The 19,987-nt window shown below is 45.2% G+C and overlaps 1 protein-coding gene across 1 annotated transcript in view; it reads right to left on the minus strand.

The window, feature by feature from the left end:
• Positions 1-7,712: 7,712 nt before the first annotated feature.
• The window catches only part of MAP7D2 (MAP7 domain containing 2), a 109,931-nt gene continuing 97,656 nt past the window's right edge, over positions 7,713-19,987 (minus strand). Inside the window, exons 11-17 of the mRNA XM_082609985.1 lie at positions 17,866-18,091; positions 17,008-17,112; positions 15,995-16,051; positions 15,465-15,543; positions 14,566-14,752; positions 10,925-11,200; positions 7,713-9,223 (exon numbers count right to left, since the gene is read on the minus strand). Coding sequence (XP_082466111.1) covers positions 10,951-11,200; positions 14,566-14,752; positions 15,465-15,543; positions 15,995-16,051; positions 17,008-17,112; positions 17,866-18,091 — 904 coding nt within the window. The 3' untranslated portion in view covers positions 7,713-9,223; positions 10,925-10,950. The remainder of the gene's footprint in view (positions 9,224-10,924; positions 11,201-14,565; positions 14,753-15,464; positions 15,544-15,994; positions 16,052-17,007; positions 17,113-17,865; positions 18,092-19,987) is intronic.

Below are 19,987 nucleotides of genomic sequence, written 5' to 3' on the forward strand. Positions count from 1 at the left end.
ATCTTACTGCAAAATAATTGTTTAAAAGTTCATTACTCACCTTATTTAAATCCTTAGTGTTCCCCCGGAAGCTCCTGCCCAGATCCTTGATGGATTCAGTTCACATATCTTTTCCTACCATAAGCAGGTCTGGTTTTGTGTCCTGGCACAACCCAGACACCAGTTCAAAAGTCACTAAGCTCTCAAACCTTTCATCTGCCTGATAAACTTGCTTTGTTTAACTCCATATTTGTTAGGTACTCCACAACTTCTTCTTAAATGTTCACACCAATTTTCACTCTCCCTTAGACTCGTAGGGAAAGAAAACATAATGGACCCTGTGGTAGATTTCGTAATAATACAGTCAAAATATTTATTGCTCATCTCTTCCCAGCCCCTCTACTTAAAAATTGAAAATGACAAATGTGGATCCCACTATATTTCCATTGGACGGCTGTGGTCTCAGCCAGTCATGGCATAGCAGAGACAACTAACTAGCCACCAAATTATTGGGTTGGCCAAAAAGTGTGTTCTGGTTTTTCCGTAAGAGCTTATGGAAAAACCCAAATGAACTTTCTGGCCAACCCAATACTGGTGCTCTCCCTTACACAGAATAGCACTATCCCTGGTAAGAAACAAAGCAGCCAGGGACTATACTTCCCAGCATCCCTTGCATCTAAGTGGGGCCATGGGACTAGTTCTTGTCAATGAAATGTGAGTGGAAATGATACGTGTCCCTTAGAGGCCAAGGTGGTTGGAAAGCAGCGTGTCTTCTCCATCCTCTTTCCCTATTCTGTCAGCTTAATGCAGAAAAACATGACAAAATTGGAAGATGAGGGAGCTACAAGATGGAAGGGGCCTAGTCCCTGAATTACCACTCAAAAGAGAGTTGTAATAAAGGATATCTGGGGCTTCCCTAATGGCGCAGTGGTTGAGAGTCCGCCTGCCGATGCAGGGGACACGGGTTCGTGCCCCGGTCCAGGAAGATCCCACAGGCCACGGAGCGGCTGGGCCCGTGAGCCATGGCCGCTGAGCCTGCGCGTCCGGAGCCTGTGCTCCGCTACAGGAGAGGCCACAATAGTGAGAGGCCCGCGTACCACAAAAAATAAAAAAAAATAAAAAAATAAATAAAGGATATCTGTTTTGGACTTCACAGGAGGGAGAAAAAGGTTCTATTGTATTTGAGACATTGTGCATCTTGCGGGGAGGGTGGGGTTGTTATAGAAGCCAGCATTACCTTCACTAATACACATGGTCATCTCCTTCCCTTTGGCCAGTGATTAGCTTAGGGGTCGGTGCAAGACCTAGTACTGGCCAATGAGAAGCAGAAATCTTCTGGGAGCTTCCGGGAAAGAGTTTCCTCCCTGACAGAAGGAGGGAGCAGTACAAAGGGCAGCCTGCCACTGACTTTTTCACAACTTTGACACAGTGGCATTGAGGATGGGATGCTGGTGCCATAGCAGCCTTCCTAAGAGCCAAGAAACTCAAAAAAGTGCTGCCCCAGAATCCTGATGTCATTTAGCTGTCTTTGGAGCTTGTTACATATTATGTGTGATTCATAAATAACCTTAATATTGAAGCTACTTTGTGTCGTGTATAGTGGAATGATCAAAACTAGTACACTTATTCTCAATTTTAAAAAATTCATTCAACAAAGATTTATTGTGGGGCTCCTCTGTGGCAGGTGCCATTCTAGGTGCTGAGGATCCAATGCAAAGACAAGAACCAGGATCCTTGAGACTGCCATCTCATGATAGAATGTGGGTCTGGCAGAAGGATATGTAGATCAGAGGTCATGGATTTGAATCCAAAACTTTCCTCAGTAACAACTGTTTATTCACTCACAAATATTTACTGAATACCTGTGTTAGGTAGTAGGAATATGGCAGCCCTGCTGTCAGGAGGCTTACAGTGAGGGAGATAGACAAGACATTACTCCAAGAATCACACAAATAAATGTCTCATCGCAAACTGTAATAATATGAAAATGTATAACAGCAAACCTGACCTCATCACCCATCACAACTGCAAATAAGAACTTGTTGAATTATTTGTCTACTGTCTCTCTTCCCTGCTAGACTATGGGCTCCAGGAAGGTGGGGACAATATCCAGTCTCGTTCTCTGCTCTATTCTCATCCTTAGCAAACTGCTTGGCACAGAGTAGGGAGTAGGTATTCACACATAAGTGCTTAATAAGTGAGCATTTATGACACGGGTTTCCTCCTGGATGAGGAAAACAATACTATCCTACCAACTGTCCATGTTCCCAGATGGAGGGTGCAGGTATTCTGCTGGAACTGAGCAATAGACAGACCAAATCCCCTCAGCAGAAGATGCCCAGGGATTTGCAAAATCAGCAACAACTTCTGGCGAGGGAAGCTGGTTGAGCTCAACTGGGAAACCTGCAAATATAACTAGGAGATGTGTGGACTGGCAAGAGTCTCTAGGGGGTAAGTCTGTGTGATTTTCCCAGGCAGGAACTTGGAAGTGCTGTGGGCCAGGGCAAGCACAGGCTCCAGAGGAAACCTTGGGTTTGGCGCCCAGCTGTGTCCTTCCTGGATGTACATGACGGGACTTCACCTGTCTTGGCCCTCATGGTAAAGTGGACGTGGCAACAGCAGTACTTATCTCAGAAAGCCCTTCTGAAGGCTAAGGGAGAGAATGCGTGGGAAGCTCTTAGCACACTGCCTAGCTGGCTCGGGTCCGGTTCCCCAGCAACAGGCTCTGAGACCAGTTAGCACACAGGAAGGGCATGGGGAGTGCTGGGGGGGGGCAGGGGAGTGAAGGAAGCAGCAGCCAGAACTTGGGCTGCAATACATTCTCAACAAAGGCCTCAGGTGAACCCCCAGGGAGCTCTGAGGCTGGGACAACCCTTCTGAGTTGTCCTACCTTGAGGCAAGGCTCTTCATATACCTGAGCAATCCAGTCAGGATCCAGCCTATCCATAGGCTGCCCAAGTGAGGGGATTTAACCTTGGTGAGGCAGCCTCCTTCAGTCAAGGGCAATTCTTAGAAAGGAACTCCACCAACAAAGCTCAGCAAACTGTACCTCCAGCATCTGGAAGGAGACATCCGGAAGGACAAATACCTCAGTCCTAAACGGGAGGGCCGTGCAGGTGGCACACCATGACATCCGTGACACTAGCATTTAATATGAACCTTTAAAGCCATTAGAGCAGCTGCTTAAACTTTCCCAAAGCTTGCTGAGGACTTAAGGCATCCTCACTGTCAAAGTACAACTCCGCAAAGGTTAAAAGCGTAATTGCGACGTAAATGTACAGTGAGCATGTGGCAAAAATGTGTTGTTGAGGTTCAGAGCGAGCCTCCCCCAAATGTGCCACATTCGCATGAGGATTATTTTCAGCTAAAGGTCGCTGAGACCCTGCAGATTCAAGAGAAACTACTGCCCTCCTTTGACTACCTAGAAGAATTTAAATTGTTGTTTTTTCTTGACCAGAAAAGAGTTATTAGCAGAAATAAATTTTATCTAAGTGGCCCCATCTATATGGCAGGACAAACATCTAATTATCGATACCAAACAGCTGCTCTTCTTATCATTCTTTGGGTGACGCTCCTGTCCTGGGAAGCCCCCAGCCGCTATCCCATTCCTCAGCTCGGATGGCACAGGGACCTCAGTTTACCTTTCTGTCTCCAAATCTTTCATCAACGTGGGGTCTCTGACCCTCTCATGTATGTGGAGTTCCCATAGAGATGAAATTAAATCTGACTTTCTCCTGTTAGTCTGTCTCACGTCGATTTAATTCTTAGATCAGCCAGAAGAAGCTGTTAAGGCTAGAGGTAAATTTTCTTCCTCCCTGACAGTGTTTAACTCATTAACGAGCAGGATGACAAAGCTGGATCAAGGGAGGATACAGAACTGTGACGCACACTTGGATGTAAGTATACACACAGCAACACACACATATACTTAGTGGAGCAAAGAATGCCGGAGAAGACTGCAAAGTTAGATACAAAATTGCTTAGTGCTCTACGGGGACAAACAGGGATAACCTTTGGAGGTAGCTTTTCTATAGGACAAAAGTCATCTGCAACTTTCCGTCTACAAGTGAATAACTCCGGAGACTGGGTTCTAGGTCACAGCACACAGGCAGTCATAGGAAGTCACATCCCCTGAGACTCAGTGGCCCCTTGGGCTGCTTTGTTGAGACCATGCTGTCACAGGGCTTTGTAAGGGCACACTGTTATCTTTCGGCCTTATTTCCACGTTCTGGATAATTTCTTACCATCGGTGAACATTGAACACCCCATACCAGCCATCGGAGCTGTCACCATACAGGGGTGGCCCCTGAGAAGCCTTCAGAAGGCCAGTTCCACTGAGCAAATGGGTGTTGCTTCTTTCCTCCCAGTGATGCCAGCAAGATTCAGTTTGTTCTAAAACAACCATGAAGACCCACTGCGGGGGCTGCATTCAACCCCACAAGCTCTTCGAACATCTACTGCGCAGGACCTAGTGCCTTCCTAGCTATCCCCTCTTTAGTGACAACTGTCTGATTGTCTCAAAGATAAGCCTGCACGCGCTACAAGGAAAATGCGATTCAAAGACAAGTACAACCAACAGAGAGCTGTGGGCTCTGATTCGAAAAAGAAGTTCCTTTAAGCAAAAGTTTAATTCCTTGGGACTCTATTCCTTACATTTTGCATTTCGTGAGATGGGGAAAGCTTGCCTTAATACTTTCTTGGAAGTTCAGAAGGCTGGCTGCTTTAGACCTTTCCCCTAGCACTCAACCATCCCTCAGGGCCAACCGGAAGAATTAAACTTGGCATTTCCTAACTACTGCACAGAAACTTCTCACTTACTTACCACGGAGCTGAAGGCACTCACCACTCCATGTCTCTCATCGGCCTAAAAGGCCCACATTGGGCGTCTGATAGAAAGGCCATGTTTGGCATCTGATAAAGTATTTATGCACACAGAACGTGAAACAACACAAAACAGGTGGCGTGGATTGAGTTAGATAAACACCACCCTAATTTGGCCTGTTGGAGACTAGGGGGAAAGGGGGAGCAACTGGTTCAGGGAATACTATTTTCAAATCCCATGGTCTTGCTTCCAGGTGCAATGGAAACTTGAACCAACAGTAAAGCCAAGCTCTGCTGCTGTGAGTAGACATATGGATAATAACCCTTACAAAAGCGAGCTCAGGTGAAAAGCTTCTAGAATTAGATGGTGGTGATGGTGGCATGGCTGTGAAGAAATCAAAGATAGGGTTGTATACTTTAAAAGGAAGGAATTTTTATGATATGTGAATGATATCTCAATAGTTTTTTAAAATAAAAAGAATCAGAACTACGATTCTCCACGGGGCTTCTGGCCCTTCTCCACTATAAGCACCTGCTCTAGCAAAACACTTCTGCTCTCAGGGGCAGGAGAGCCCGTCAGCTCCCCTGGGGGCACCAAAGCTGCGGCCCCAGGGTCAACCCCAGCTCTGCCAAGTTCCAGCTGTGTGTCCTTGGGAAAGTAACCCTCTCCTACCTACCTCATATCCTGGACAAGTCTTAGGACCACCTCGCGTACAGCAGGAACTCAGAACGTGCTGACTGTTAAGGTTCATTCCTGAAGGAGAAGCTTAAACCATGGTGAGTGGAGGCCACTGCTTCCCACCTCCTGAGATCACAGCATATCCCGGGGAGGGGGAGGCATCAGTTGGAGGTCTTTGGAGGCTCGTGTCTAAATTTCCAAGGCTCGTGTCTAAATTTCCCCAACTTAAACCCTGAACCATAATTGGCACCCACACCTTGGACCCCACTCCTCACTTTATCATTTCTTCACTAACTTCTGGGTCCTTATCCCCAGCCCATCAGAGACGCTGAAGTCGGTTGACCCTCAGGAGACACTAAACCACGTGCTCTCTCTCTCCAGGAACAAATGATCAACCCACCCCAGTCCCATCATGCACTAAATTCTCACCTCTCTTGGATGTGTCGCTGATCTCTATTTCTATTCCAAATTCTATTTCTCTATCAGACTACACTGTTTTAGGGAGTTCCCTGGTGGCCTAGTGGTTAGGATTCCGTGCTTTCACTGCCGTGGCCTGGGTTCAATCCCTGGTCGGGGAACTGAGATCCTGCAAGCTGCATGGCAGGGCCAAAAAAAAAAAAAAAAAAAAAAAAAAAGACTATACTGTTTTAATTATGGAAGTTTTACCATATATTTGACTGTTGGTTGGGGGAAGCCTCCCTTTTAAAAAACTCACTTTAGAAGTTTCTTAGCTTTGTGTTCATTTTCTTACATGAACTGTACAATTACATCTTTTTTTTTTTGGTCACGCAGCACAGCTTGCGGGATCTTAGTTCCCTGACCAGGGATCAAACTTGGGCCCTCGGCAGTGAAAGCACCGAGTCTAACCACTGGACTGCCAGGGAATTCCCTGTACAGTTATATTTTCAAGTTGCAAAACAGAAATCCCATGGAGTGGAACTTCATTTAATTTACACAAATGTGAGGGTGGGTCACCTACTCGTCTTCTTCGGGTGTGTAGGTTTTCCCATTCAGGGGGCATGGCGTGTCTTTCCATTTACATCTATTCTAATGTCCCCTGGTCAAGTTTTAGACAAAGCTTGTTCTTTCTAGGAATTTTATGAGTTTTTTTAGGATCCATTTTCTGTTTACTTTTAATGTATAAGAAAACTATCAATTTTTCTTCACTTAGTGGTTAGCTCCCCTGTGGAACTATTCTGGGTTTCCCAGTTGTTTCTCATGGATTCCCCACAAAAAAACTATCTGTAAAGGTTTCTCTTTTCTAATGTTCCTAAGAGCTCTCACTCCATTTTCTTATATAATTGTGCTTCCTGAGTGATGCTAAAGAGTGGGGATGGAGGTCACTCAGTGTTGTGCCCCAATGTAATGGGTATAACAACTCTAGAAACAAGCTAGTTCTTTACACTTGTTTTCCAAATGAAAAAAAATTACAAAAACATTTGACTAACAGGAAACCTGTATATATTAAGAAAAATTTAGAATGTTCACAAAATAGAAATTGCTCTTAGGAGTGACTAGACGTTACTACGACCCTCTGGCTAGAGCTCATGATGACGGAAGCTTTGCTGCTGTCAAAGGCCAGCACATGGAAAAAATGAGGATGTCCACTTGTGTGCCCTCACCAGAGGCTTTGTCATCAGAGCTGGGGAGAGCTGCATTAACTGGGCCCTCAGCTTTGGAGGTGGCAGCCCAGCAGTTACCACAAGGATCCGACATCCCCATTCCAGTCCTGGCCCTCCTGGCTCCTGGTCTTGGCTGGTATTGTCTCCCAGGCAGTAGACAAGCCATGATTTAGATACCAAAAAAAAGTTGGTGTGGGTTTCAGCTTACTGGAAAACAGGGGTCACCATTCCCATTATAATTTTGTTTAAATGCCAGGTTGCTCTATGGAATGTTTTTGGAGATTACACTAAGGTTAACTGCATCTTAGCTAGCTAGCAATTCCTCGCATCAGTGGTATGAAAGTACAGCAACTTTACTATACTTACAAGTTCATCATGTCCTGGGACAGCTCATCACTGAAGCTTATTTCCACAGTTGGTTTCACTTGGAACTGGCAATAGAGGAATTTTAATGAGTTAGACAGGGAAAGGACACCCACACAGGATTTAAATTTTTTTTCCAAATAGGTTTTCAAAAATCTGGTCTCTGGTTTGGTTTCAGCACATTTTTTTCATCGAGCCTACAGAAGCAAACAAAGCACTAGCACACCGTCAGGCTCTTCAATGAAAATGTATTTCACGGTAACACAAGGTACACATCGTGCAAATGAGGCATCACCAGGATCACAATGGTGCTGTGAGGTACAACAGATTGCAAGAAAACAGACATTTAGCAAAACAGGGCTATAAGAAAGATGGCAAGGCGTTTTTTGGAAAGTCAGACCATGCTATCATTTTCTATGTGCTTGTCATAAAAGGGATTTTCCCCCGATATTCATCAAGATCTATGGCACTGTATTATTGGAGGCATGTATTTTATTTAGTATATACACATACACAAACGTACACAGTTTCCATACCTAATACAGTCTTACACTGTAGCTGGTTTTAAGAGCACATGAACAAGATTACTATGGAGACTTTTTTTGTATCTCCTGGTTGCAAACCTCAGTCAGAATTATGGATCTTTCCAAACTCTTTATTGTACAAGACAAAAAAAAAGGTTTCAAAGAAGAAAAGGTTATTTTAATCTGAAAGTCACATTTCATCACAAGAAATGAAGAAAACACATTATTATATGGCGTAAAACATGTAAAGTATACATTCTACCGTCATTTGTCCCCCGTCCAGATGTTTTTATGTTCAAGCCTGTTAAAGTGACGTACTGGGTCCTGTTCAGGGTCCCCTGTCTCAGAGCACTATGCTTTTCATTTGTACCTGGTTTTATTAGAGTTGAGTAAACAAACAAACAAAAGCCCCAAGAGCCAAGAGAAAAACAGCAACAACATGAAAAGCAACCACCTGGGCAGGAGGTGCACAATTCATTCAGTCCAGAGGCCACTTGAAGGTCTGGAGTGACTACAGCTTGGAGGATTTCAGGTACAACATGAAAAGGTCCTTGGAGATTCAGGTGCCCAAGTCTGGAGGAATATGCCTAAGAGAGCAGACGGCCTTCCATGCTGTTCAATGGCTCCCTTACTCAGCCAGACTTACTCCGCTAGCCGCCCAAGGAGCAATGGGGGGCAACACATTTTGCAGGTGGCTAAGTTTAATAATAAAACACGGCTTCTTGATAGTAACTTCCAACAAAGAAACCCCAGAGATGGGGGAAATGTTCCAGAATTTCTTCTCCTTCTAAACACAGACAGGGAGATATGCAGCCCAAGTTTTCAGTGTATGTTTAAGTAGAGTCTGGGTAAATGTCTAGAATATTTACAAGAAAAGACATCTAAATGTTTATATGCTCCAAGTCTGGGGATAAGAATGGTTATAAGGTGACTTTCCAAGCCGAAATCACACGGGTTATTCAGAGGATCACTATGATAATAGAGTACAGGAAGTGCTTTATCAGCAGCTGAAGCTCATAAATAGAAATGTAACATGGAACTCTGCTAAAGCCCGACAAGGCCAACTTCTCAAGGGTCTACTGAGAGTGGCCAGCGTTTGACATACTAAGTAGGAATACAGTTACATTTTGATTTAATAGTTTGGAATCCAGCGGTTAAGGACGACAGAAGCTTCTTCAGAAGGCCGGCAGCTCAGATTTGACTACCAGCAGCTTCATGGGTTCTCCAAACGCCACCTGTGGCAATTCAAAACCAAAATCAGGTGAAACCAATGGAGAGACAGCATTTTGCAAGTTGTAGCATCTATTCTCTCCACTGAAATGATCGCAGTGTGGGAGTTTCTACCTTCTTGGTAATTGCATTTTCCTTGGCTTATAGAGTCTCTCAATGGAAGTGCTGCAGCATTTTGTGTAGGACTATTCTTTTAGGGGGTCAAATTTTCTTTCGCGGGACTGTCCTAAAACCTGCAGGACGTTTAATGTCGCAAATCCCAGTGCTGCCTCCAGCCACTGTGACAGCCACCCCCAACACCTTTCCAAACACATTTCCAGCGGGGGCGTTGCCACCTCTGGCTGAGAAGAATTTGATAACTAGAATTACATGACAGATGAAAATATACAAGCAGTATGAATACCATTATTTAGCCAAGATTTTTTTTGGACAGGGATTTTGCACTTCTTTTAGTTAGAAATGTAGGAAATAGATTTGAGAAGCCATGAACACTCTTCCAAGTTTTGTGGATTTTCTGGTCCTTAACTGACAGTGAGGTCAGTGAACCGAAGGGTGCAAGGTGTGCTAACAACAAGAGAAATCTCTTACTAAATATTAATCCATGTAACTGTCAGGGAAAGAGAATGCTCAGGTGAATTTTTTAAAGTGTCCAAGAAGGCGGCTGCTCTTCCAAACCAGGGATATGGTTTATTCTAAAAACTGCCTGTCATGCATTCCCTCTCATGTCTGAAAGGACCACAACCGCTTCTCCAAGAGCCAAGAGAAGCAAACTCCAAAATGCAGTGTCTACAGCCAACAGCTGAGGTCAGGTAGAAATAAGTATACGAGACACTGTGACCTCGGCTGTGTGGCCTCCCCAACCTGTTTCCTCATTTGGGACTAAATCATATCAGTTATTGAAGTTCTGTTATAGGAGTGGAATATCATAAAAAATAAGGTGACTGAGATAATGCTGAGAATAGAAAAATTTAAGTCTAACATGGGAGGAGCAATTGGAATTAAGTTATGAAAGTATTTGATGACAGATTCTAATTATGTTTTTCATCATTCAAAAATAAGCCCCAAACTGAAGTAAACCCAATGTGAGGTGAGTATAACTAAGTACACACAAATCCAGTGTTTATAACCCATAGATATCTTACTCAAGCAAGAAGCTTCTAGAAGCACTTCGGCAAGAAAAAAAGGCCAAAGGCGGGGAATGCTTCAGGGCACAAACTTCAGTTCTTCCTCCACCTTACTCCTTCAGGTATGATCCAAGAATAGAGGAAGTCAACAGAACAGCAAACCATTTAGTCCAACACTCACCAATGTATACAAGTGATTCTAGATAGGATGTGGGGTGTCCCTGAATAAAACCAGGGGGGAAATTCATTTTATTAATACTACCTTGCACCACTGTTACAGCATTCTCTCTTTGTCTGTAAAAAGTTGCTACTTGACACAGATGGTTGGTCAAACTTTTAGCCAGTGCTTCTACACGCACCCACCGGCCCCGAACAGCAGGGGTGGGCATGCTGGGGTGGCGCAGAAAGCTCTCAGATGAGGATTCACTTGAAATCCATCTCAGTTCTTGTACATACCATGAGTCCACATTTGTTTGCTTTTTGTAAAAATAAAACTGACTAGGAGGCTGAGTGACGTTTATCTCATCTTCACAAACCCCAGTTGGAGAGTTACAGATTTAGACTATCATCAAAAGACTGTACCTTTCATTAAAGAGATGTTGTATTTGTCAACAGAAGGTGTTCAGAGTATTTTCTTGGCCAGGACTGTTAAATCCTTCGATCAGGTTTTTGTTACAGTCGTCCAGGCTGAGATTTTCACTGGATCTCTTGGGGAAAATGGGGGGGCCAGTGAAATCTAAGAGATCTTGAAGTGCTCGAGCATTACCAGTTCCATTTTGGTCCAGAGATACCCCAGGAATCATTTCACTCACTGGTGAAAATTCTGGGATAGAGATAAGCTCTTCTTTGGAAACAGGACTGGAGGGGGAGGGGGAGAGAGGGAGGGAGAGAGAGAGATGGAGAGACAGACAAACTATTAATTCTATTTGTCATATTTTGTTATACTACTCTTCTTTTCCAGAGAAGATGGATTTAGAGCCAGAGCTTGTGTGTAACACATTATAAAAGATACAAGTTAGTTCAAGTCTGAGACACTGACAGAAGGGAAGCCGATTTGAGACAGGAGGGAAGGCGGCAGGGCACAACCTTTAAAAAAATGACATAGCCCTTGAGGATACAAAAACTGGTTAGAACCGATCAGACCCAAGATGGTGGAAGATTCGACTTCCCTTAGACCCTGAGCCTCATTATACCCTCATTATAATGCATTAGCATATGCTAAAGGACAACCCACGGGCACCATGAGAGTTCCGAGGCTGACCATAAAAGGCCAAAAAGTAGGCGGTGGCCCAATTCCTGGAAATCCCCGCCCCCTCTCCAAAAGAGTTGGAATAATCCTCACACTTGTTAACGAATGAAATTACCCAGCCCATAAAAACCAACCACACCATAATTCAGGGTCACTCTCGCCTTTTCAGACTGACCGTATTCTGTCTATGGAACGTGCATCTCCCAGGGCCTCTCACCTTCTGAGATGGCCTGCACTCTCTCTCTGGAGTGTGTATCTCCCTACATAAACTGGCTTTCCCACTTGGTTCTTGGGGCAGAGCCCCCTTGTCTGCCCACTTGTATCCCTCACAAGCGTTCTATATTAATAAATCTACTTCTTGCCTATCACTTTGCCTCTCGCTGAATTCCTTCTGCGCTGAGACATAAAGAACCTGAGCTTCATTAAGTCCTGAGACCAGGTGTGTGATTTCAAATAAAAGACAGTGGGGGGCCTCCCTGGTGGCGCAGTGGTTGAGAGTCCGCCTGCCGATGCAGGGGACACGGGTTCGTGCCCCGGTCCAGGAGGATCCCACATGCCGCGGAGCGGCTGGGCCCGTGAGCCATGGTCGCTGAGCCTGCACGTCCGGAGCCTGTGCTCCACAACAGGAGAGGCCACAACAGTGAGGCCCGCGTACAGCAAAAAAAAAAAAAAAAAAAAAAAAAAAAGACAGTGGGTTTGAGTCCCAGCCCATGGGTTCAAGTCCCATCTGAGGTGTGTGGTTTCAGATTGAGCAGGGCTGCGAAGGCCAAGCTCACGCTGCCCATGGGAAGAAAGTAAAAACCCGCAGGCACCAGCGCACTACTGCAGAGAAACCAAGCACTTCCAAAACCCTTAAAATGGGAAACGCAAACAGAGCCAATGCCAGAAGCTGAAAGTGAGCTGAAGGGGGGGGGGGTCTAATCACCACGGGGTGCCTAGGTGCAGCCTCTCTCTAGCAGCACCGCCTCTGGGGAGCAGTTTTCCCTCCCCAGACCTCACTTTCCTCCACCGCAAAATGCAATCAATAAGCGTTTCTCCCCGCAGGCGACCATGCGGGGAAGACTTTGCCGGAGCCACCTGGAGGACTGCTCAGCTGAGGCCCGGAACGTCGTTAGCAAGGACCCCCGCCACCCACCCGGCCACCTGCAGAGCCGATCTCTCCCACAGCGCCCTCGCTAAAGTGAGGCTTCCACTCCCCCTCCCCCCCTGCCCCCCCACCGCGGGCCTTGTCTCTCTCTCTCTCCTCTCCCTAGAGGTGGAAGGGAGGAGTTTCATAGTGTGTCAACCAGAGGCCTAGCTCAGATGAGTGGTGGGCTGGGATCTGAGGTCCCCTCGCCAGGAGTCTCTCTGAACAGCCAGAGTAGGGCTGCTGTCAGGTTTGTCTGGATTTTTTTCTTCCTCCGTAAGAGCTTAGAGAAGAATCTAGAAAAACGAGTTGAATTGCAGAAGCTCAGGTGATCTGTCTCCCTCACACTGAGCCTAGTTAAGGGGCAGCAGCTGACCTGACGCCACTTCTGGTGGCGGGAGCCTGGGCAAACTGCTTCATTAGTGGGAACACCCGCCCCATCTCCGCCTTGCCCACCTCCATTCCCAGGGTTTGAATAGCTGGTCAGAGCAGGCGGAGGACAGAATGGCGCCACAAGCTTAGGTGCTGCCCCCAGGAGTCACCCTTCTCCAATGCAGAGGTGGCCACACCAAGAGCGCAGTGCACACACAAAGCTCCTTCACTTCCTTGAACCATGGCCAGTGCCAGGTCTCGTCCCGCGCCCCCACCCAGAGGCACAAAGAATAAGCACAACTGCCTCAACATGGTGGCGGGAGGTACTGTGTTATCCTTTAAGATGCCCCAGCAGTTCCCTCCCCACCCCGGGGGCAGAGTGGTACCACTTACAGGAAGTCTGCCATGACGGTGGCGGGTGGTGGCAAGGCCTGAGGAGGCCCTACTCTCAGGCTGCGCAGCACTCGCTCTCCTGGTGACAGGGCGGCTGGACCCTGGGTTTTCCCATATCTGGCTCAAGGCCAGGCTGCACAAGCTGGGATATTTGCAGTCAGTGTGCCCTGGGAAAGGCTCTGCTCTCCACCTGTCCCCCCCAGACTGAGGCTGAGTATTCACAGGCAAGGAGAGAAGTGTAAGCTCCGGCAGGCTGGAGCTCAGGCAGAGCTTGTACAAAATACTGGCATTCCCTCCTGTCACAGAGAGGACCCCCAGCCCAACTGCCCTGCACTGCATTGTAGCAGCGTCTCTGCCCCAACCCCGGGCTAACTGAGCTCTCCTTTGGTCCAGGATTAATTTGCCAGGCAATGTTATCCACAAACATATACCAGTTAAGAATTCCTTAAGTTGTTAGGATCTGAAAGCAAATTAGTTCCTTTATAAAGTTTCCAATGACAAGTTTACTTAAACATGAGACACTGGACACAGTGAGTGGGCCTTTTTGGTGCCCCACCCAGACCCCCTTTACCTGTGGCTGCACCCACCCCCCAGCTGCTGTGGGCTCACAGCTGCCGCCCTTCCTCTGGACCATTTCCTTTGGCTGATGGGAGCATTTCCACCCTGGGTGCTCCACAGTCGATGGCTGACAAACACAGTGCCATGAAGGCCACCTCCCTTACTGCAGTCAGACCCCTCTCTGGTGGAAACCCATCCTCCAGAGCTCCACTGGGACCAGCTGAGACCAGATCCTTGCTTAGTGACGCCCCCTGCCCAATCCTGCTTCCCTCCCTCCCCTTTCTCCTGAGGGCTCTCTTCTGATAAATCCCATGCCCTAGAATCCCTGTCCCAGGCTCTGTTTCTAGGGAACTCAACCCAAAACATGGATATTAATTTACCACTGTTAGCTTTCCTGAATGGCAACCGTGTCTACTATAGGTGTGTAGAAAGATTTGGGTGTGGAAAAGATGAAGAAATCAACTAAGAGGTGGTGGAGGTATCTGGGGAAGAGATGAGGCTCAAATGCAAAAGCAGTGGACTTACCTCACATCCATAGACTGAACTTCTTCGGTTGAATCATCCAGACTGTTTGATTTCCCATCAACGGCGTCCAGATGAACAAGTCCCCCAACTGGTTTAAGTCCATTAGCGAAAACATCTTGGGGGAAACTCTCTGGGGCAGCACGTTCCACACCACTAACTTCCTGGCAGGTGTTCAAGCCATTGATTTCTGATGGAGAACACAAAGTCATTCTGTCAGTCATAAAATATCCCAAACAATGAAATAACAGGGGAAATATCTATAGAGGCAATGAATCCTCTACTGTACCAACAATGCAATATCTTTTGTAAAAAGAACCCCATGTAGTCACCTTCCCACCGGGAAGAGATGACAAATGACATCATCAGTGTCTGTGCAGGTCTCATGACCCACCCGGGAGGCTTGGTGTCATATGCTGTACAGGTCCCCAGGCTCTTGAGCCACAAGGCTAAAGGGAAACGTGAAGAGTGACTCTGAGATGGGTACGCGTTTTCTGACTTTGGCTGCCACGAAACAGTCCAACCTGAGGAGCTTTACGTATACATGATAGAAAAGAGCTGGACTATCCAGAACTCTGGAAGGCAGAAGAAACTGCCGTAGAACAGCAGAGTCAGTTCTTAATAGAACCTGACCATCAATTAAGCTTCCCGGAAAGCAGCCCGGCCAGCAGATGGCCTGGCTCCGGCAGTGGGATTATTAGAGTAACTGAGGAACCCGCCGGTTTCCAAGTGCACCTGACAGACCTGTGCTGGAGATGGAAACTCCACAAGGGAGGAGAAAGTGCACAGGCCCCTTCCAGTAATAAAGCTCTTAGGACCCGTGGGTGCTAGTCCCCCACAGGAAGCGCCAGGAGCCCTCACCTCCTGAAAGGAAGAACCTAAGAACCAGACCTCACGCTCACCTATTTTGTTGGGGACAACTGGTTTTGTCTTATTTTCCACACACACAGCAGGCTGAAGCTCCACTTTAGGGTCTTCTTTCTGAAAACAAATAGAGGGAAGGTTGGCTTTATGTAGAAAGATAAGTGCTTTTGAAAAGTATCAGAGGATGTTTGGAACCATGCTGGGCCAGCTGTCTGCTCCACGGTAATTCTTTGAATTTTCTGAGGTTATTACAAATCAGCTATGTTTCCCTTATTAATATGCCACCATTCTCTTTTTTTATCTGTGGACTATAATGCTTCTCCCTGCATCCCTACCCCCATTTCCCTGAGGACATTTTTTGTTATCACCCCGTCTCTGAAATCCCTCTCTTAGATTCCTCTTTCCTTTCAGGGACCTACAGCCTCCTTAATCTAGCCAGGAACAAAGCAAGGAAGAGCCCATTTTTTTCTGGTTAATCCTCTCTGAGACCTACAATGTCACTGAATATATTCCACCATTCTGTTCTTCTCAGTACATGAATTAGGAAAATGGTACTCTGAATGCCTACCTTCACTTCCAGAGACACATCACTCTTCCTTGTTCTCTTCATAATTTCATCTATTCTCTGGGAACCAAAAAGAAGCAGGTAAGAGGACTACAAGACCAAAAACATATACAAGTAAGCCGGGTCTATACGCAATTTCACATTCCTCACAAAACTTGTAAAAAAGAAACATTAGCAGAGGATAATGTGTATAGAAAGGTTTTCCATTGATTTTGCAGACATACACCTCTGCCATACGAACAAGGTCAAATGCTTAAGGAGTGAACTAGTTAAGTATCTAGAATCAACAATTTATATCCCATCTTTCTCCTTCCTCTCCTTAATTTACCTAGAAATCAACAAATCACTACCTGCCATTCAAGAGGACCACCCTAAAGAAAGCCAAGCTGAGGTGCAGAAGGGGAGGCCACAGATTGGACACCATGAGAACGGACCTTTATAATCAGCCTCCTTAAACCCTTTACCTGTAATTCAGTGGCCTAAACACCCCAATTAAAAGACAAAAACTGTCAAACTGGATTAAAATAACAAATCCTGACCATATGCTGTTTATAAGAGGCACATTTATAAGGACACACATAGGTTCAAAGTGAAAAAATTTATCATGCAGGTGCTAATCACAAAAAGGCTGACAAAGTAGACTTTAAGAAATATTACTAGAGATAAAGAAGGACGTTTCATAATGATAAAAGGGTAATTCAATGGGAGAATTTAATAATTTGAAAGATAAATCCACCTAACAGTAGAGCTTCAAATTATGTATATAAAAACAAAAGTGTATAGAACTGGAAGGAGTAGTGGAGAAATCCATAATCACAGATGGAGCTTTCAATACCCCTCTCTCAGTAAATGAAAGAACAAGATGACAGAAAACTAATAAAGACACAACAGTATGATCAATGAAATCAACCTAAGTAACAATTCTAAGAGCACCGTACCCAACAACTGCAGAACATAACTGGACTCACTTCCTGTCCCTGTCTCAACCTAAGTACTCCTGATCCCTTAGCCCTTACCTTCTTCCTCTCCAGTCGCTCCTGTTCAATCTGTAGCATGATCTGCTCTCTTTCTAGACGCATCTGTTTAGCTGCCTCCTGGGCCTTTGCTTCTGCTGCTTCCTTCTGGTAGAAACATGTAAGAGGAGGGATAGGCTTTACTAAGCTAAAGAAAACGCTAGTTAATTCCCTGGGGTTTGCACCTATATTCCTCCACCTCATTGTCTACCGAAAAGTGGGTGCTGCTCCAATATTCAATGTGGATTTACACAGCCTGCTGTATGACACAGCAGACATGGTTGGGTCTCACTCATATGACCTCGGTCCACCATGCAAATCACCTGCAGACAGTCTGCCTACAAGGTCAAGGTCTTTTTGTGTCTGAGGGTAGTCTCTGGCCATAAGTATGCATGTGGCTAGAAATTTCAGGAAGTTAATTTCCCCTCAGTGACCTGCAACCATAAGGGGCAGGACTTGGAAGACAAATAACCTAGTTTCCTCACCACTCAGGGGGATAATTCTAAGGCATGGTCCACAGTCTCTCAGAGAGTTCCATAGGGAGCAAGTTCCAGCTGCCCACAGAGACCCACTCAGCAATGTGCTTTCCTCTCACCCCCCTGCCAGCTTGCTGCGATCATCTCCCAAATAAACTACTGGCACCCAAGCTCTCATCCAGGGTCTGCCTTCGGGGGAACCCAAATGGACATACAGCAAATACTAGCAACTTCACTTCTGTTGCCCAAAGTAACTCATATTTATTAACTAGCCCAGTTAAAGAAAAACTTCAAGTAAACATTATGAGTCATCCAAATTGAACTAATTTTACCTAATACTAACTAAGGCCCTTAAGGAAAGTCTATATAAAGACTTGCACAGTACCTGCTTTTCAATCATGGCCTTTTCCTGCTTTTCTTTTTCTTGCTTTTCCTTTTCTTGCTCTTCTTTCAACAGCAGCTCCTCCTTGGCCCTCCGCTTGGCCTCCTCTGCTGCCTTCCTTTTCTCTTCTTCCTCCTGCCGCTTCTTTTCCTCTTCCTGCTTACGGGCTGCTTCTTCTAGGCGAAGTCTTTCCCCCTCTGCCTTTCTTTGCAATTCCTCTCTCTCCAGCCTTTTGAGAACATAACTGATGTTAGAAGACAATGACGACGTGCCCAAAAGGTAAACTACCCAGAGCTGTGTGCGAACAGTAGAGCATAACACGTGACACTGGCACAGACACACGCATGTGAGTTAGCATCCACTTAAGAAAATGACTCACATCCTTCCCAGAAAGCCACTCCAGTCCATACAGTTACCAAAAAAAAATATTAACCAGGGTGGAGTTTAAATTCTGTGATACCCAGAGTAATAATGTATTGATTTGTGAATAGACTGTAATGAAGACACAGATGTTCCCTAGCCAATTTACAAATGACCACAGCCCCATCATTCTTATTGAATGAGAATTCCTTAAAAACTGAGTAGGATAAATATTTAAAACCAACTTAAATGCACTACCAAACGTAAAATAGTTAGTAGGAAGCAGCCGCATAGCACAGGGAGATCAGCTCGGTGCTTTGTGACCACCTAGAGGGGTGGGATAGGGAGGGTAGGAGGGAGGGAGATGCAAGAGGGAGGAGATATAGGGATATATGTATACGTATAGCTGATTCACTTTGTTATAAAGCAGAAACACACCACTGTAAAACAATTATACTCCAATAAAGATGTTTAAAAAAAAAGAAAACAACTTAAGCTAGAAAAAAGAAAAGAAAAAAAAACCTCGAAGTGTCTCAGTGACTCTCACATCTGTGCCAGTCAGCGGTTTGAGAGCAGTGACTAGGAGCTCAAGAAGTTCACTTTGGTTTTAATTAGTATGTGACTTCTGAAGCAGCAAATGGAAGAAAATGCTCAACAGAAACTTGACATTTAAGGAATTAAAGCATCTATTTTCCATTTACTTTGGCATTCTTTAAAAAAATTTTAGCTTTTATTCTTTGCTAAATGAAAATTAAAAGGCATTTAGACATTTCTCATCCACAGGTGAATGGTCAGCGGTGTAACGATAAAGAGCTTAAGCAGTGAGGGAAAACTCTGTAAAGTCTAAGTGCTTGTTTTTACATTTCTAACGTTCTTCCTGCTCACCTGTGTCACTTTCCTCTTCTATGAAAAAATGTGGATAACTATACTCATTTTGCAGTGAGTTACTGACTGGCAATGTGCCACATGGGCAAGACCAAGACTGCATTCTGATTGTGCCACTTGCTGTGTGACCCTTCCTTGGAAAGTCACTCAACATTTCTGACGCCCATTTAAAAAAAAAAGGGAATAGCTATATTACTGGCTCCTCGACATCATTGTGGGAATTAAATGAGATAATGGGAAGCACTTAGCACAATGCCTGGTCCTGTGCAGATTCTCAAATGCTAGTTTTGTTTTACAATTTAAAATGAACGCTCTCTTCAATTCCCAGTGTCCTTTTAAGCGCATCTGTAAATGTGTATGTTTTTCAGAAATTATCTTTATTTGGAAGCATGTATCACTGACTTACTGGGGCGCTGGTATATTGTTATAAATGATCAAGACTTAAAAAGAACATCCTTCCACCCTAACGGTTGGCTTCAGGAATCACGGAGGCAATTAGCCTATGTGCCACCAAAGAAATATTTTAAAAGGTAAAAAAATACACAAAGACATTAGCCTAAAACTACAATGGGACATGACAATGTATTCTGTGTTCACAGAGGGTGCAGTGCCTAAAAGCTGGAACAACTGAAATTACTAACAAATATTCTGGAGAACTTTGGAGAAGAGCATTATGGGGCCTAGTCAGAAAGAAACTCACCAGTTCTTAGATTCCTCAATGAAAGACTAGGATGCCCAACACAGGATTATAAAAACCGGATGTGTCAATAACAAAACTTCTCCCAAGGTTAATGAGAGCACTGTTTTAGTATTTCTCTCTCTTTTAAGGAGCCAGTTGTGACTGTCTCAGAGAAGTTAATACACAAAGGATACGTATATA

The sequence above is a fragment of the Mesoplodon mirus genome (genome assembly GCF_964341445.2).
Source record: "Mesoplodon mirus genome assembly, chromosome: X".
NCBI lineage: Eukaryota > Metazoa > Chordata > Mammalia > Artiodactyla > Ziphiidae > Mesoplodon > Mesoplodon mirus.